This window comes from Cnephaeus nilssonii (assembly GCF_951640355.1).
Source record: "Cnephaeus nilssonii genome assembly, chromosome: 10".
Taxonomy (NCBI): Eukaryota; Metazoa; Chordata; class Mammalia; order Chiroptera; family Vespertilionidae; genus Cnephaeus; species Cnephaeus nilssonii.
This window is the reverse complement of record NC_137081.1, coordinates 18,796,639-18,814,341: the sequence shown is the minus strand read 5'-3', so window position 1 is coordinate 18,814,341 and position 17,703 is coordinate 18,796,639. Positions and strand designations below refer to the sequence as shown.

The 17,703-nt window shown below is 43.5% G+C and overlaps 1 protein-coding gene across 1 annotated transcript in view; it reads left to right on the top strand.

The window, feature by feature from the left end:
* The first annotated feature begins 1,220 nt into the window (after positions 1–1,220).
* The window catches only part of BARD1 (BRCA1 associated RING domain 1), a 66,481-nt gene continuing 49,998 nt past the window's right edge, over positions 1,221–17,703 (top strand). The window contains exons 1-3 of the mRNA XM_079782629.1: positions 1,221–1,510; positions 12,041–12,097; positions 14,823–14,971. Of these exons, the coding sequence (XP_079638755.1) occupies positions 1,368–1,510; positions 12,041–12,097; positions 14,823–14,971 (349 nt within the window). The 5' untranslated portion in view covers positions 1,221–1,367. The remainder of the gene's footprint in view (positions 1,511–12,040; positions 12,098–14,822; positions 14,972–17,703) is intronic.

Genomic DNA, 17,703 nt, shown 5'->3' with positions numbered 1-17,703 from the left:
GGTCCATCAAAATATCCTATAAAATTTTATTTAGTTTGATTCATTCTTCTTGTACGAACCAAGTGCTTACTTGGAAATGTTTTAGACGGCTACAGTGCAGCCTGAAGCTTGAAGGGAATTTGGGTGGACACAGGGATACTAGCTAGGAGGCTATGGGAACAATCCAGGTGAGCATAATACAATTGGGCCTGTTGTAGAGTGAAGATGGAGAGAAGTGGGTAGGTGTGAGAGTAAGTTAAGGGGAAATAATGCAAGGATTTTTGGTAGTGAATTGGATGCAGAAGCATAAGAAGAGCACAATAGATTTATCTATAAATTATGGCGATCAATGAAAAATCCTCATGAGGATAGACACACTCTTTAACAGACAAGAAAAAAGTTATTTCTTCGGAGTAAAGGGAGCGGCACTTTCAGTGTCATGAGCAAAGCTTTTCCAAGCTCAACAGTAATTGAAACATCACTCCTTACATGTAGGTAACACTCAACTAAACGCTTCTCAGTGTGTGATTTTTCATGGGTTATGTTCAGAGGAGGACATTCGGTTCTTATATTTCTAGTAACACATGATTTCGCTCATCTAGGGGAAATGATGAACAACATAGACTGATGAACAAGAACAGACCCAGAAACAAGGAGGCATCGATCGGACTGTCGGGCCTCAGAGGGAAGGTAGGGGAGGGTGGGGGTAGGGGGGAGAGATCAACCAAAGGACTTGTGTGCATGCATACAAGCCTAACCAATGGTTAAGGACAACAGGGGGGTGGGGGCATCCATGGGGAGGGGTGGGGGATGGGAATGGGGGGAAGAGGACAAATATGTGACACCTTAATCAATACAGAAATTTTAAAAAAAGGTGAAAAAAAATAAAATAAAATAATTCTAATAGTCCTAAGTGCAAAGACAAGGATCATATGGTATTCCAACCATTAGGAGGCTAATACGTATGTATATAAATTATAGACAATAAAAGAAAAAAGGCATAAAAAGAAAAAAAGTTCAGAGGAGGGTGCCATCACTGTTCCAGGAAAGCAAGGACTTTCTTCATTCTGCACGTAGTTATGTTTGTTTTTTTTTTACCTTAAATCCCCCCGCCCCCAGAAGGGGCGGAGCGTTCTCGGTCCCCGCCCCTTCCACGCAGAGACCCCGCCCACAGAACTCCGGCGCGCATTCGCGGCCCCGCCCCCTGGCCCCGCGCGCCGGGGTTTTGGCGGGTTTCCCTGCCGGCCCCGCCCCCCAGGCGTCCCGCCGCCCCAGACCCGGGGATCGCTGGGGCCGGGGTCGGCTCGCAGGCCCGCGGCGTCCGAGTCGGTGTCCGGGTCCTCCCCGCCCCTCGCTCTCCGGGGAGCCTTTCCCGCGAAGCCGGGGCGATGCCCGGGAACCGGGACCTGAGGGTCCGCTCCGGGAACCAGCCGCGTCCCGCGCCCGCCATGGAGCCGGCGTCTGGCGGCGCCTGGGCCCACAGCCGCGCCGCGCTCAACCGGCTGGAGACGCTGCTGCGCTGCTCGCGCTGGTAAAGAGGATCGCTCGGGGGGGCGGGGAGGGAACGTGCCGCGGGGGCCTCGGCGGGGGCGAGGGTCGCCCAGTCCCGGGGGCGGGGGGTCTTTTCCCACCTCCGGAGTCCTCCTTCCATGCCGATCCCGCAGCTGGCGGAGGTAGTACCTGCCCAGGGATCTGGTGTGAGTCAGCCCCTCCCTGGCCCCATTCCCATTGCTGGGTGGCTTTCTAGCTTTTTTTATTTTTTATTTTTTTCCAGCAAATCCAACTCAGGTGGTAGTTATGGAACTTGAGCGGCGTGAGAGTCGCCCGAAGGTGTGGTTGAAATGAATGCGGATCCCGGCCCGCCTCCAGAGTTTGAATCGGTGGGGCTGGGTGGGGCTAAGGCAGGGGCACTTTTTGTGGGGCCCTGGGTCCTTGTGACAAGCTAATTCCAAAATCCTACAGTTTGAAGCAGCTGTCACTCCTCGCTGAGCTAGTCTCTCTGACCTTTTCTCCGTAGCAACTTTTTTTGGGGGAAGGAGAGAGTTTGGGAGGTTTCTTTGGTTAGGTCAAGGAAACGGGATTGGGGTTTCCTCTTTAGAGATGCTACTTTGTGTGTGTGTGTGTGTGTTCTTTTTTTGTTTGTTTTTATTTTAAATATATTTTATTGATTTCAGGGAGAGGGAGAGAGAGATAGGAACATCAATGATGAGAGAGAATCATTGATCAGCTGCCACCTGCACGCCCCCACAACCCCCCGCACGTGCCCTGACCTAGATCGCTTGTTTTCCTTCCTGTTGTTACACCACGTGAGTCCCCTGCGTCTAAAGTTTTCATCCCATCCAAAGACATCATTTTTAGGACTTGTACTCCTTGCTTCTTTTCTGTTAGCTCTTCCTAGTGTAGAAACCAAGATGGCTTATACAACCCAAGAAGGGCTTGTCTCACTTTTCATTTCTTCTCAAGCATTTATTGAGCTTAGGATTTCTGTGCACAGCTTAGGATTTCTGCATCACTCTCACCCTGTCAGGTTTTCTCTCTTTGTAGTTGTCCCGGCCATATTTCCTTTTTGGACTGTTTTGATTTTTTTCGCCTCTGATTTCCAACTTGCAACTTTAGTTGCACATAAAGTCTAAGTCATATAGCAGCTCTTCCTTTAAAAATGAAAAGGACTTAATTGTCACATTAAGTTTTGCACTTAAATGTTGTTCACAAAAACTTTAAAACTTAAAAAGTGGCACTTTTGCTAGAATGAGTGCCTGAAGACATTCCGAGTGCGTTGTGTGTGCTTTCTCATAGCACAGGGGCCATCCATCTGAGAATCAGATTTAGAACCGCCTCTGCTAGTTGCTATGATAGGAGCAGTTGTAGACATGCCCGGATAGTCAGTTCAAGGAAAGTTAGTTGTTCAGAAGGGACGTGTCTGTGTGGAAGGCACTGGGGCAGCCACATAGGGCTTCACTCGGACTGCACAGTCAGGCTGCCTGATTTCAGGTTCCAGCTTTGACACTATTGAATTGCCCAAGTCATTCAACCTCCCTGTGCCTCAGTTTCCCCATCTAAGTGATGATAGTGCTCATTAATAATAATTTAAAAAATTACTGAGCACCTACAAACTGTCAGACACTGTTCTAGGCATTTGGGATTCATTAATGAACAAAGTGAGGAAAAAAACTCCATCCCTTATAAAGGTAAAATTCTATGGGAGTGAAGAGACTAAATGAAATTACACATGTAAAGAAAGTGCCAAGTATGGTAGTTGTCATAGAATACGTGATAATAGGTGTCTTGTAAAAGTGTAGAAAAGCGTAGTCTGCTTGCTGAATGGTTTGGGAGAAAGAAACAAAATAGGTGATTTATATGAATAATCTCTAGGTTGTCCTGAAATTTAATAAAGCCAGTTTCATTTTTTTATCCCTTAGCAAATACTTTTCCGGTTTCTAACTGAGCAGACAATAAGAGCCGCATCAAGTAGACATCAAGTAGCGAGGTCTGGACTTTTAGTACAACTCCTCCTTGACTGGAGAATGATGTTGAAATCCAATGATTAAAAAATAAATAAAAAAGTACTATGTGAGCCACTGTTAGATTAGTAACTAAATCTCAACTGTTTCTTTGTGTATTTTAACATAGGGCTCTGCAAACTTTTTCTGTAAAGGTCAAACAGTAAATATGCTGGGCTTTGCTGGCCACAGTCTCATTATTTTTGTGCTTTTATAACTCGGAACCTAAAAAGCAACATTTGTAGCTCAAGGGCTATACAAAAACAGCCTTCTGGCTTGATTTGGCACGTAGGCAATGGTTTGCCAAGCTCGGTTTTAACAGGTAAAATGTCTTAAGTTTAAAAATCCCTTTTTGGTGTAAAGTTTTTATATCACACGGGTTTAGTATTAAAGGATTTTGCATTCCTCTCCTGGTGTCTGCATGTTTGGCACTGCCTGTAGTGAAGACAGCATGGCCAGGTGCTCCTCACCCATATTTGGGCAAAACCTTTTCACCTCTGCCTTTGCCTAGTAGCTGCCTGGCATCATTGCTCGAAAGGAGCAACTCAGGATGGTCTGCTCCTTGCTTTTGCTACCTACCATCCAAAGCGATGTCATGTTACTAGAAATTGTGTGTCGGTACGTATGTCCTTTTACAGAGTGTCAAAGCTCTACCCAGAGGGCTAGTGATTGCCCCATTACCCTCACATTCAGTGTGCAGCTGGATCTATTTTGCAGCAAGCATTACTTGCGGGTAGGGACAGATTGGCTACATCATAGGGCCTCCTTTTCTTGACCTTTAGCAAAAGTATGGCTGCAAGGTGAACTGATGAAATTGTTCAAGAGGCCAGATGTGACCTTTGTGTTAGGTCCAAGCCTCACAACCAGATAGAAGCTATTTAAAGATTTGGAAATATGAGATAGGAAGACCATATCATTTGAGAGGCTGGCAGAAAGCATAGTCATAATGTGCTCCTAAAGGAAGCAGGAAATGGTCATAGGTGCCGCAGTGTGAAGCCCAGGTATCAGATGATACTATTTTGTGAGTTAAAACAATTAGGTTCCTTGACACTTTATTGGGGGGGTGGGGGGGAGGGGGGAGGGGAGGGGAGTTGGTGTCCATGAGAATTGTAACTTGGAGTTCTAGCACCTTTTAAATCAACTTTTAGGAAACAAGTCAAAAAGTAATTTTGCAGTTTTCAGAATAGGCGATTTTATTTTTCTGAATTATCTCTTGTCATCTAACAGGCGATCAGGTTTGGAGGCAGTGTGCTCAGTGGTTAAGGGCATGGATTTTGGACCCTGGCTTCAAATCCTTACTCAGTGATTTGGGGCCAATTAATTCATCTTTGTTTGCTTCATTTTTTTCATTGTAAAATGAATTAGTAGTAGTTTGTACTGTAGTATAAGGTTGTTGTGGGAATTAAATGAGTTAATATTTCTGAGCTACTTAGAACAGGGCCGGTTAGGCTCTAAGTGCTACATGAGTGTTTGTAAAGTACAGGATAGATTTCCTGACTCCAGCAGTCAGCTCTTGCCTTTCTTTGGGAGTTTCCAGTGTTCAGGGGCATTCACGAAGGCCAATGACCCTTAATTGAGATGATCACTCCTTTTGGTTGGCTCTGGCGCTGGTTATTCATTAGGGCAACAAGCAGGGTCATTCATTAGGGCAACAAGCAATCCCTGAGGCACTGTGCTGGTGGGGATATGGTGAGACATTTTCTACCCTTAAGGAGCATATGCTTAATTCTAAGGGATGAAATGTGTACACATTCAGGGTAAACTATGATAATTATGATGAAGGCCAAGGGGATGCCGAGAAGAGTACTTGGGTGGAGCCAGTAGAGGGAAAGCCTATGAAGCTTTTGAACTAGGCCTTGGGTAGATTTTTATAAATGGAGCCAGGTGGGGGATCATTAGCAAATAATATGCTAAAAATTATTGTAGAATAAAGGTAGAGTGAGTCAGGTTGGCAGAGAATTAAGTCAGGGTCAAATCATAGAGTGATTAGTAGCCTAACAGACTATTCAATTGGTTCAGATGGAGGCATACCTGGCTTTATTGTGCTTCACAGATGCTCTTTTTTTTTTTTACAAATTAAAGGCAAGATCCCCCACCAGCAAAAGCTTAGGACTTGATTTATTGTGACACTCGGTTTATTGCAGTGGTCTGGAACCAAACCTACAATATCTCTGAGACATGCTTACGGTTACTTACTTCCAAGGAGAGCAATTCGTGTAGCTTTCCTGAGACTAGTGTCCTCATCGATAAAATGAGGAAAGTGGACCAATTGATATTTAAGGCTCCCTCTACTTTGCAGATTCCATAATTATTAGTGTCCATTGAATGCTATTTAAAACTTTTTATTGAAGTTTAACATACATACAGAAAAGGTCATTGGTGTTCAGTATGTATCATATAGCCCTCCATATTGTGGATTTTATTTACTTACTAGTGGCCTGGTGCATGAAATTCGTGCACAAGGGTGGGGGGTGTCCCTCAGCCTGGCCTGCACCCTCTCCAATCTGGGACCCCTCAGGGGATGACCAACTGCTGGGGGAAGTCCCTGTGGGATCAGGCCTAATTTAGCAGTTGGACATTCCTCTCGCAATCCGGGACCGCTGGCTCCTAACCGCTCACCTGCCTGCTTGCCCGGTCGCCCCTAACCACTCTGCCTGCCAGCCTGCTCGCTCCCAACTGCCCCCCCCCCCCCCCCCCCCGCTGGCCTGCTTGCCCCCAACTGCTGCCCCGCTGGCCTGATCGCCCCCAAATGCCCTCCCCTGCCAGCCTCATGGCCCCCAACTGCCCTCCCCGGCTGGCCTTATGGCCCCCAACTGCCCTCCCCTGCCGGCCTCATGGCCCCCAACTGCCCTCCCCTGCTGGCCTCATGGCCCCCAACTGCCCTCCCCGACCAGCCTCATGGCCCCCAACTGCCCTCCCCGGCTGGCCTTATGGCCCCCAACTGCCCTCCCTGGCCAGAGGCCCATCTGCAGTAGGGCGCGGCCAGAGGCCCATCTGTGGCCGGGCGCAGAACGCTTGCCTTATCGCCGGGGCGACAATGCATGTGTTCTCTCTCCTCCGCCCCCTAGCCACTCCGTGCCCGCTGTCCAGAGGCCCTCCGTGGCCAGGGTGGAACACTTGCCTCGTCGCCACGGCGACGAAGCAAGCATTTCACCAGGCCACTCATGCTGCCCGCTCTCAGCAGCCTCCCCCCGGGACTTGGGGACTCTGGTGGGGCTGAGAGGACTGGGCGCTGCCATCTTGTGGCTATGGGCGCCACCATCTTTGTGATGGAGTGACAGTTAATTTGCATATATCCTCTTTATTAGATAGGATGTTGTATTTTAATTCTTTGATTGATGCCTGTCTTCAGTTATACTACACATTTCATAAGGACAGGTTCAGATTTGCAGCCACAGTGCTAGACACATAGTTTCTTAGTGCTTATTAAATTAATGCATGAAAGCTTTGAAATTGGAAATACTGGAAGGACCTGGTTAATTCACTTGACTCACCATGAATGCTCCCCTAAGTTCCTGGGGTTAATTACTCATAGTAAACACCACTAAGGGCAGGGCAGGTATAGAAGGTACAGGTCTTTCCCCCTGGGATTGCGAGCTGGAACCACAACATGAACAGTCCTATTACAGTCCTACACATACCTGGTGTTACATAGGGCTTGTGACGACCAGGGAAACTACCAGACACACTGAGCACCCTTTAATACTGTCCCCCATAGCATAGCGGATGGTCTTACAGATGAAGTTATTGGTCAGCAGATCTGAAGCTCAGAGGAGAGCTTTTAGGCTGGAAGTACAGATCTGCATAGAGATTGTAATTGAAGGCATTCTTTTGGAAGTGAGCAGGGAAGAGAGTATAAAGATGATTGCCTAGGCCTGAGCCTTGAAACTCAACATTTGAACATCAGGTGGTAGGGGTGAAGACCAGCAGTTACTTAGCTACTGCTTTGCTTTGGAGAAAAGGGAATTGAAGAGAGAATAACGAAAATTATTTCAATTGGGTATATATAATCTCTGTGGCTTGTCTGTCTCATCCCACATGGTAGGTTCTATTATAATTAGTCATTAATAATAGAATCCTATCGTCCATTTGACTTCTGGGATATTTGACTCATTGATTTATTCAGTAGTTATTGACACTAAACAATTAGATATGATTTCTTATTTTTCCCATGCGATTTGCTTGAATGTGGCATATAAAATAATGACTAAATATGATGCTTCCATGCCATTATGCATATTTCTTATTTGTTAACAGATTTGTTTATTCTTGTAAAGATGAATACAGCAAATTGTTTAATTGGCTTGGAGGCCTGTGCATTTTGGTGTTAAATATGTTGTTCCACATTTAAAAATACCTTGCAGATTTTCTAAAATGTAAGAGTACTGTGGTAGCTATCTTGTCTAATACTAAATAGCAGTTGATATATTATGGAAGCTTTGGGAGCCATTCAGTTAAGAAATAGGTCTGCCTGATAATCTCAACTGAATTTACTACCCATTTTTTCCTTTGCAAAGAAAATTTTATATCAATAGGACCTTTTTTTTTAAAAAAAAAAAAAAAATAGTTGGTTCGTTCTAGTTATTTCTTCCCTAAGTTATGATCCTCTGACTGCACCGATCTTTCCAAACCCAGTACAGGTAAAGTAACAAAAGTGCTACTGCAGGGAGAATTTTCAGTGCACAGAAACCCTGTTACCCTGCAGATGCCTTTGCATGCATTTTTGTGTAGAGTCTTCTATTTGGTTCTTTCACTACGGATTTATTGGAATCCTGCTGTTCATATAGCACCACGTTGGTAGGTAATAGTGTGCTGGGGAAGCTCAGAAAAAAAATGAAAGTCAAGATCTCTTGTCTGTAGGGCTACAATCTGTTTTGAAACAAACAAGAAAAACGAACAAACAAAAAACAGAATCAGGCAGATAAAACACAAAATATTTTGTTTTCAACTAGATACCATCTCTCTGGAACTTCCGAACATTTTGTAATTCTCATAAGTCATATATATAGTAACTTGGCTTATAAAACTACCCAGCTTGATTCTAAGTCCCTTAGGAAAGAGTGTAACGCATTCAACTTTGTGCCCACAAGGAGAAAATCCTGAGATGTCTTAAGTTAAACTATAACAGGTCCGAGAGTAGAAGGAAGAGACAAAAAGGGGTTCATCAGTTAACTGCAGTGCAAAACCAACAAAAGGCTGCTCACATTCCTTGGTGTACGGATGCTGGAAACCCATCATTGTCTCACTAATTAGAAAGGTGTGGACAAGGAACCTGGAAGGCTGGTCAACCTTGAAGCTCTGAAAGGTCAGAGCCAACCACTCCCTATCTAATTAAGACAATGGTAACTGAGGCAACTTCCCCACCAAATAATCATGTAAATCCTTACTGATAAGATAGTCTGCCTGTTACTGGAATTACCTGCCTAAAGGCAATGGGTGTATCCCAAACCTGAATAAAAGGGATGGCAAGGCCAAAGCAAGGCGTAATCCTCCCCCTAGAGGTGGGCTGCTGCCTGGCCCCCAATATTCCCAAATTAATACTTTTCTAGTCTTTTTTCATTTGTGTGCGGCCTTCTCCAGAACCCGAACCCTGAACTGGAACCCTGAACCATGCAGGACGTGAAAGGGGTTCCCACATACGTTGGAATCATCTAATTAATTTCCAGGTGGCTATATCCAAGATTATCCAAAAAGAGAATAGCTAGGACTCTGCTGGCCTATCCCAGCACTAGCCCTGCTTCACCTTCTCACGTCTATAGCTACAGTAAATTCTTTCTCTTGCCTACTTAATGTATAAAAAATACTTGTGAAACTCTAGCCGGTGGACATTATCTGTCTCCATGCCCTAAGACCTGTCTTTCTGCTTTTTTGCTAGCAATGGCCTAATAAACCCTTTCTTTTAAAAAGCCTTTTCAGCTGTGGAAGTTAAGATTTTTGTTTACATGTGCTTTACATTTCTGGTGCAGGGTACAGGTGTAGCATAAGTGATGGCATGGACACTAACACCCAAGAATTCTTGAGCTGCTTTGTTCAGTGACATTTTTATCACCCTGGGCAGTATTTGGGTGACGCGAAGGGCCTGAATAGTTTTGGGGGCGGAGGACGGGTATTCTAGGTGGGGGAGAACAGTCTGAGCAGTTGTGGGCTTGGAGTTGGGCCCAGAGTATTTGAGAAATGGTACAGACACTGGCCTCAGGAGAGCACGGAGTTTTTGGTGAGCAGAGATAGAAAGGGTTGTGCTGGGGACCAGAATTTTGCCACCCTTAAATCTGTCCTTCGGGATATTGATTCAAGACTGGTTATTAAGAAACAAAGGACTCGGGAATTGCCTACTTCCCCTTGGAAGTCCTAGACCCCTATCCCTTTCTCCTTTGTCCAAAATGGCACATAACCCTCAGCTGCTCAGTGTCTTTTTTTCCGGGTCTTATGTCAGTGGCACCCCTGCATGTACATCTGTAATAAACTTGGGGCATTTTCTCCTGTTAATCTGTCTCATGTTAGTTTGATTATTAGCTAGAAGAGCTTAGAAGGGGGGAGAAAAATGACTTCTTGTGCCAGGATTAAGGCCCCTGCCCAGAGTTTGTGTTCTGTATTAAAGTGTAGACCAGTCCAGCATCTGGCTAGCTTAGCTTGTGTTCCCAGCCACAGCCCTGTGCATACAGGGTCCACATATCCCTGGGTCATGTGGCTGTTTAAGGCCACATGGCCAGCAAGTGCGGGTCAAGCAAGGAGCAGGTGAGGGTAAGGGAGAAGCAGAAAGCGAGGGAGAGGAAACTCTTGGGGGATTTTTAACCTTCCAAGATTTTGCTCTCTTGCAGTGTGGCTTCACCCATCTAGACAATGATCTTTTTCCCAGGCTGGATTGACACACAAGCACCTCTCCTTTGTCACACCGACTTCACGGTGCATGTATCGATCTCCCTCTTGGTGCAATTCCTTCCCCCAGTGACCTGCAGGGAATGGACTGGGGATGCCCTGGGGAGCGTGGAGTTGTGGCTTCCTGGTGAAGCTGCCCAGATGACCATGCTTACAGTGTCTGGCCTCCCCTTTGTTCTCTATTATTAATATTGCTAAACTAGCTAATTATGACAATAATATATCGGTGAAGGGTTCACAGTCATCTTAGAAAGGAAATTTAAGGTTAGAAACAGAAGAATTAAGTCATCAAGTCAAATATTGTCAGAGAAAGCTAGAATGCTGTGGACTGCATCCTGGGGGTAGGCCTACATTGATAGATAGGAGAAGCAGCAGGTTAAGAAGTGCTGAAATAGGCAGATAAAAAAAAAAAAAATAAAGCTCAATGGAAGGAAAGGTTTCAGGAAAGAGGGTGATGTAAATGTTATTTCACAGAGAGGTCACAGAGAATGAGGACCAAAAATGCTTTGGAGAGCAGTTTCAGCAGTGGGAAGTTAGAGCTAGCAAGGTAAGGAGATGGATTAAGCTGGATAGAGCCCTTTAAATAACTTGCGAAGGGGAGAGCTGGTCAAAAAGTAGAGTGGGAGGCACAACCTAAAGGAAGCATTTTTTTAATTATTTTTTTAGGTTGAAGGAGAGATGATCTGTGCATGTTTATATGCGATGGGAGAAGGTGATGATAATGATGAGAGTAGAATACTTTAGGAGCCAGAGAAAATGCGGGATCTAGGGACTAATATGGTAGCACATGTTAAGAAGGAAAATGACTGAAGGAGATATTTTTATCCGTGTGTGGAAGGGGAGGGTTAGCTTATAGGTGAAGAGGTAGGAATGAGTAGGTAGTGAAAAGCTCACAGCATTTGGCGGCAGTAAGGTTAATGGGATTGAGGAGCATGGGTATTATTTGTTTGTTTACTCCCAACATCTAATACATCATTTTGATAGCGGCACAAAGACAAAGAAGCTACCACATAAATTTATAGAGATATATTTGTGTGTCATTCTGTCTTTTTATGATGGTTACTCATAGCCTGAGAGCTGGCGAGGAAGCAGTGGGCTATAGGGCCTATCTGGCGTTATAGCTTTGTATGCCTGAGTGTCTAAGAGTGTTTAGAGATGCCTGAACAAAGTTACTCCTTTCTATGACTTCCCGGTATATGTTATAAAAAATGTTACAATTTGTACCGAATTTGGTAGTTGTTATTTGAATTCAACAGGTATCCTATACAATAAAACCCTAATATGCTAATCGACCTAATGGGGGAATGACCGGTCGCTATGAGGTTGCACTGACCACCAGGGGGCAGATGCTGAACGCAGGAGCTGCCCTCAAGGCATTGCTAAGGAGCAGCGAGCCCGGGAGCGGGCCTAAGCCAGCAGTTGGACATCCCCCAAGGGGTCCCAGAGTGGGAGAGGGTGCAGACCGGGCTGAGGGGACCCCCGCCCCCCAAAGTGCATGAATGTCGTGCATCGGGCCTCTAGTGTTATGATAAAATATTTAATCAGGATGACCACATCCTTAACATCTTCTGCTTTGAGAAAAGAAAGAAATATAATAGTGTTGGGCCTTGGACTTATGAAATGTTGGGTATAAATCATTTATCTATAAGTGACTAAGTCTTGATTGTTTTCCTTTCTTCAAACAGCACTAATATTCTGAGGGAGCCTGTGTGTTTAGGAAGATGTGAACACATATTCTGTAGGTAAGTAGTTATGGCTTGATATATTATATATTGTATATATCAGATATATAATTAATATATACCTATGTAGCAACTATGCTTTTTACTAGTAATAGTCATGTATTCATATTGATGATAATATTTTTTATGCTTGTGTAGCTGTCTTATACTGCAAGGCAACTTACTTCTATATTATCTCATTTTGACCCTCATAAATATCTTAATTTACAAGAAAGAAATCAAAGCTCTAAGAGGATGACTTGATCAAAGTTAAAAAGTTTAATAAGCAGCTTTGCTAAATTTTGGGGAAAATTAATATCTATTATATAATTCAAATATGTCTTCTTTTTTTCTTCCAGTTAGTTTCGAATCTAGACTTTCTAAACTATAAAAGTCTAGTTCTTATCGTAATTGTGTTAGTTTCCTAGGGCTGCCATATCAAAGCACCAAAACTGGGTGGCTGAGAACATTGGAAATGTATTGTCTCTCCCTTCTGGAGGCCAGAAGTCCAAGAGCTAGGTGTCAGCAGGGTTGGTTCTTCGGAGGGCTGTGAGGGAGACTGTCCCACCTTCTTTCCTGCATCTGGTGGAGAAACTTCAGCGTCTGGCAGTCCTTGGCTTGTGGATGCATCACTCTGGTCTTAGCTTTCATGTTTACATGGTGGGCATGTTTGTCTCTTGTGTCCAAATATCTCCTTTTTATAAGTATACCTGTCATTGTATTAGGGCTCACCCTAGTGATCTCATCTTACCATGATTATCTGCAAAGACCCTATTTTCAAATAAGATGTACTGGAGGTAAAACTTTTTGGGGGACACAATTCAAGCTGTAATAGTTATTGTGAAATTATATCCATGTAATTGGGGTATATGAAAGCTCTGGCTTATATAATACTAGATTTTCATCTCATCCTGTTTCTTATTCAGAAGAAATCAATTTAAGGACTCAATGTCTTTGTTTAATTGTCTTTGAGCAGGGTTTATATAGCCTCCTTTGAGTCAATCTTTTAATTACTTCAAGTTATGACTATGGAACTATCTGGTCTGAGAAAACTGCAATGTGAAGTTTAAGCACATAGGAAGATAATTTGCTTTGTGACTTCAGTGGGTTGGGGATGTGTGGGAAGCAACTGTGCCTGGGGTCCCAATTTTGTTGCTAGAAACATGGATTTGTTATGTGGGGTGTTTCTGGCAGGAGATGGGGTAGGAAGTGGTACCTATCACCTACCTGATATCTCCATTTGGAGGATGAAAGGGATTTCAGATTTGATATTTTCAGAGCAGGTCTGTAGACCATCATCCCCTTCAACCTGTTCCTGCCTTGGTGATCTTCATAGGAATAAGTGATACTACTGACTGCAAAGTTGCTCAAGGCGGAAACCATAAGTCATACCTGATTGCTCTTTTTCTTCCTTATCATTAAGTTCTGTCAGTGTCATCTCAAAATGTGCCCTGAATCTTGAATTTTTTCACTTTTTTCTGTATTTACTACTGTTTACACTTTAGTTCAAGCCATCATCCTATTATCTCTCCACAAAGTTCCTAAGTGGTCCCTTCCCCCACTTTCCTCATGCTTGTCAGTGCGCTTAAAGTGTAAACCACATCCATACCGCTACCTGCCTTAAATCTTTCAGTGGCTTCCGGTTACAATCAGAATGAAACCCAAACTTTGCACTAAGGTCTACAGACCATGGATGGGACCCAGTTTCTGCTCCCCTCTTGGACCACACTTCCCTTTGGCTCACCGAGTTCCAGCCACCTCCTCTCAGTTCATGAAGCATCAATCTCACTCCTGGCCCAGGGCTTTTGCACATGCTAGTTCTTTCATCTGGAACATATTTTTGCCAAATACGTGTGAGGTAACTTCATCAGGTACACTTCAGCTCAAATGTCACCTCCTCCAAAAGGCCTCCCATGATCCTCTTATGAAACGATGCCCACTCCCTGTTTCTACTCTAGCAAGCAGGTTTACTTTGTCTCACTGTGCATAATAGATTAGTGACAAACTGCTGAAACATAACAGACTCCATGGAATTATATGTAACGTGCATATATGTATGTGTGTGAGTGTGTGTGTGCGTGTGTGTGTGTGTGTGTGTGTGTGTGAGAGAGAGAGAAGGAGAGAGCCACACGTACATTTAATTGGATTCTAAAGGGGTCTGTGACTTAAAATGGCCAATGAAAGATTAAGAGAGGCATGAGAACATCTTAAAAGAAAATGTCATCTTTAAATGACATAAACATAGGAAAGAAACAGTTCCGAACAGTTTGGGTTCATTTGGATTCTGTGATGCCCAGAATTAGAGTAGCTGTTCCATTCTTTGCAGATTTGGAGTTGTGTAAGTGCTGAGCAATGCCACAAATACCATGCACTTTGAAAAGAAGGTTTTGATACACAGACAATAGAGGGTTCGTGAAGGCCTGGGAGTAATGGGTGCGGAGTGGAGGGGTCAATGGGAAAAAAACAAAAACAAAACAAAGGGGACATCTATAATACTTACAACAATAAAGATAAATTAAAAAAAATAAAAATAACAAATAAATAAAAGATGGTTTGGATATATCCCAGCAACTTTTAACCAATGTAATGCAAGAATTTTAAAACATGCAATACCTGACTTTTAGGGGCACTGACCACTTTTCCCTTAGATTGTCAAATTAAAAAATATAAACAGCCATTATTTATTGGAATTCAGATTCTGCTGAGTGCGTTGATAATTACATATATTTTTAAAATTCTTTTTCAGTAACTGTGTAAGTGACTGCCTTGGAACCGAATGTCCAGTGTGTAATACCCCCGCCTGGATACAAGATGTGAAGATAAACAGGCAGTTGGACAGCATGATCCAGCTCTGTAGTAAGCTTCGGAATTTGCTGCATGAGAATGAGCTTTCAGGTGGGCACTGGCACTGTCTCCCTTATTCAGGTCACCGATGAACTGTTGATCACATGAAGTGTGTAAAAGCTATCAGGAACTCTGAATGGTGTGTTTCAGATTTTAAGATTTATAGTGTTTGGAATTATTTTGAGTGACAGATACCTTAGAGGTAATTAAGTCTCACTCCTTTTTTATAGATGAGAAACCAAGGGCCACAGAGGTTAAATGATCTTGTCTAAAGTCACACATGTAGTTGTACCAAAAGCAGGAGGAACAGTCCATTTCTTCTGATTGTCAGTCCAGTCTTTTACTACTTCCACCGCCTGCTTTTTCAGTTACGATCATGTCTGCGTAATAAGTGGAGAGTAGTGATTTTATCCTTAAACACACTTAAATACACTTTTATAAGATAGAATACAACCTCCTTCCATGGATCACTTTTCTAGACTGAATTAAATGAGCACATTTTTGAAGAGCAAAAATCTAATACTCACTTTTTTTTCTATGTAAATGGGGGTTAATGTTTTTCAAATTGTTCTTAGACTCTGTGTATTAACAATGTATCTTCCCATTGTGCTTTCTGCTGAGAACTAATTAGCTGTGGAAAGAAAGTAGTGTTTTGAGTCTTCGTAGTTAGATATGGGAATTGTCTTTTTATTGACCAGATCACTTCCTTTTAGCGTGTGTTCCTTTATAGGAGAACCTATTCTTGGCTGGCAGAATGCCACGATTGATAATGCACATATGAAAGGGCTGGTTTTCTATTTTAAAATCTTTTGATCTTCATTTTCTGACATGATGTGTCACTGCCAACTATTAATGGTGAAGTGATTTGGCAAAATAAATAAATACTGAGTCTTATTGACTCGTTCCATATTTTTAAGAATTAAAATCATATTACCTACAAAAAGTTTTCTTCATCTAGTTATCTGATTATTACTCTATTCTTTTATGATAAAATGTGCTATAGTGATAACATTTTACTGACTTTCAGATGCAATTATACACATACACATTTTTAAAAGTACTTACCTTTTTGAAAAAATTCTGTGTTATAAATCTCTTAAGAACACAATGAGGAAAAGTTTTATTATTAAGTTCATCTGTATTCTTTTCCTTCTTATTCAGAGACAGTGCTAATAGTGTTTATTTTCTGATTAGAGAGATTAGTGTTTGATCTGGTACCCCCCTCCCCAACATTGATTAAAGCAGGAGTCCTTAATCAAGAGTCTGTGCATCTTTGGCAGGGATGGGGGTGGAGGGGAAGGATTAGTGAGCCTCTTGAGTTAATTATACAATGTGAAAAATGTTCATGTCTCTGTGAAAGTGGTTTTCATGAGATTCTTAAAGATGTGTGGTCTGTTAGGAATATTGGCCAAGATGGAAGTTTGGGGTGCTGCTGCGAGATTTGTGTCTGTCATGATGATTTGATTTGATTCTTCTCCAGTTGCTATGTAGTGATTATTAGTGCTACTATAGTGATACTAGCTTGCTGGGGCTGCCATAAGGAAGGAGCACACCGCACATGGGGGGTGGGGGGAGAGGTTTGAAACAACAGGAAGTCCTTATCTCCCAGGTCTTCAGGCTAGTCCAAAATCAAGATGTAGGTAAGATTGGTTCCTTCAGGGTCTGTGAGGGTAGGTTGTGTTCCAGGCCTTTCTCCTTGGTTTGCAGATGGTGGTCTTCATATTCACATGTTTTTCTCACAAGTTTGGGTCAGGTTTCCCCTTTTAAAAAGGACACCAGTCATACTGCATTTGAGTCCCATCCTGCGCATTACCGCTAATTACATCTGTAATGACCCTGTTTCCAAATAAGGTCACATCCAGAGGTGCTGTGGGTCGGATTTCTTTATATGAATTTTAGGAGGGACACAATTTAACCCATAACAGCAATGTGACATTTTTAATGGTGACAGAGTAACCCTTGAGGTGTGGTAAATTATGGAGCCTGGGTACCATGGGTGCAAAGAAAAGTAAGATAGAGGACTTCTTCAGAAATTTTACCTTGGTTAGTGATGTTTGAATTATCAGTATGGTTTTCATCTTTTGTGGACCATGATTGTGAAATGGCTTAACATTTCATCATTTAAAAATATATTTAGGAAAATTATTGAGTTTAGAAACAAGTTTTTGTGTGGGATCTGAGGCCATTCAGAATGCCATCTTTCTCATCTGAGAGTAGAGGTTTGAACTTGGGGAAAATTTAGGGTGATTAGTTTTCTGAAGGCCATTTTTTGTTTGTTTTCCTTATTATATAATGAACTAGAGGCCCGGTGCACAAAATTCGTGAACGGAGGAGGGGGGGTGTCCCTCAGCCCAGCCTGCACCCTCTCCAATCTGGGACATCCCTCTCACTATCCAGGACTGCTGGCTCCCAACTGCTCGTTTGCCTGCCTTCCTGATTGCCCCTAACCACTTCTGCCTGCCAGCCTGATCACCCCCTAATCACTCCCTTGCCAGTCTGATTGATGCCTAACTGCTCCCCTGCCAGCCTGTTTGCCCCTAACTGCTGTCCCCTGAAGGCCTGGTCACCCCTAACTGCCCTCTCCTGCAGGCCCAGTCACCCCCAACTTCCCTCCTCTGCTGGCCTGGTCACCCCTAACTGCGCTCCCCTGCAGGCTTGATCGCTCCCAACTGCCCTCCCTTGCAGGCCTGGTCCCTCCCAACTGCCCTCCCCTGCTGGCCATCTTGTGTCCACATGGGGGCAGGATCTTTGACCACATGGGGGCAGCCATCTTGTGATTGGGG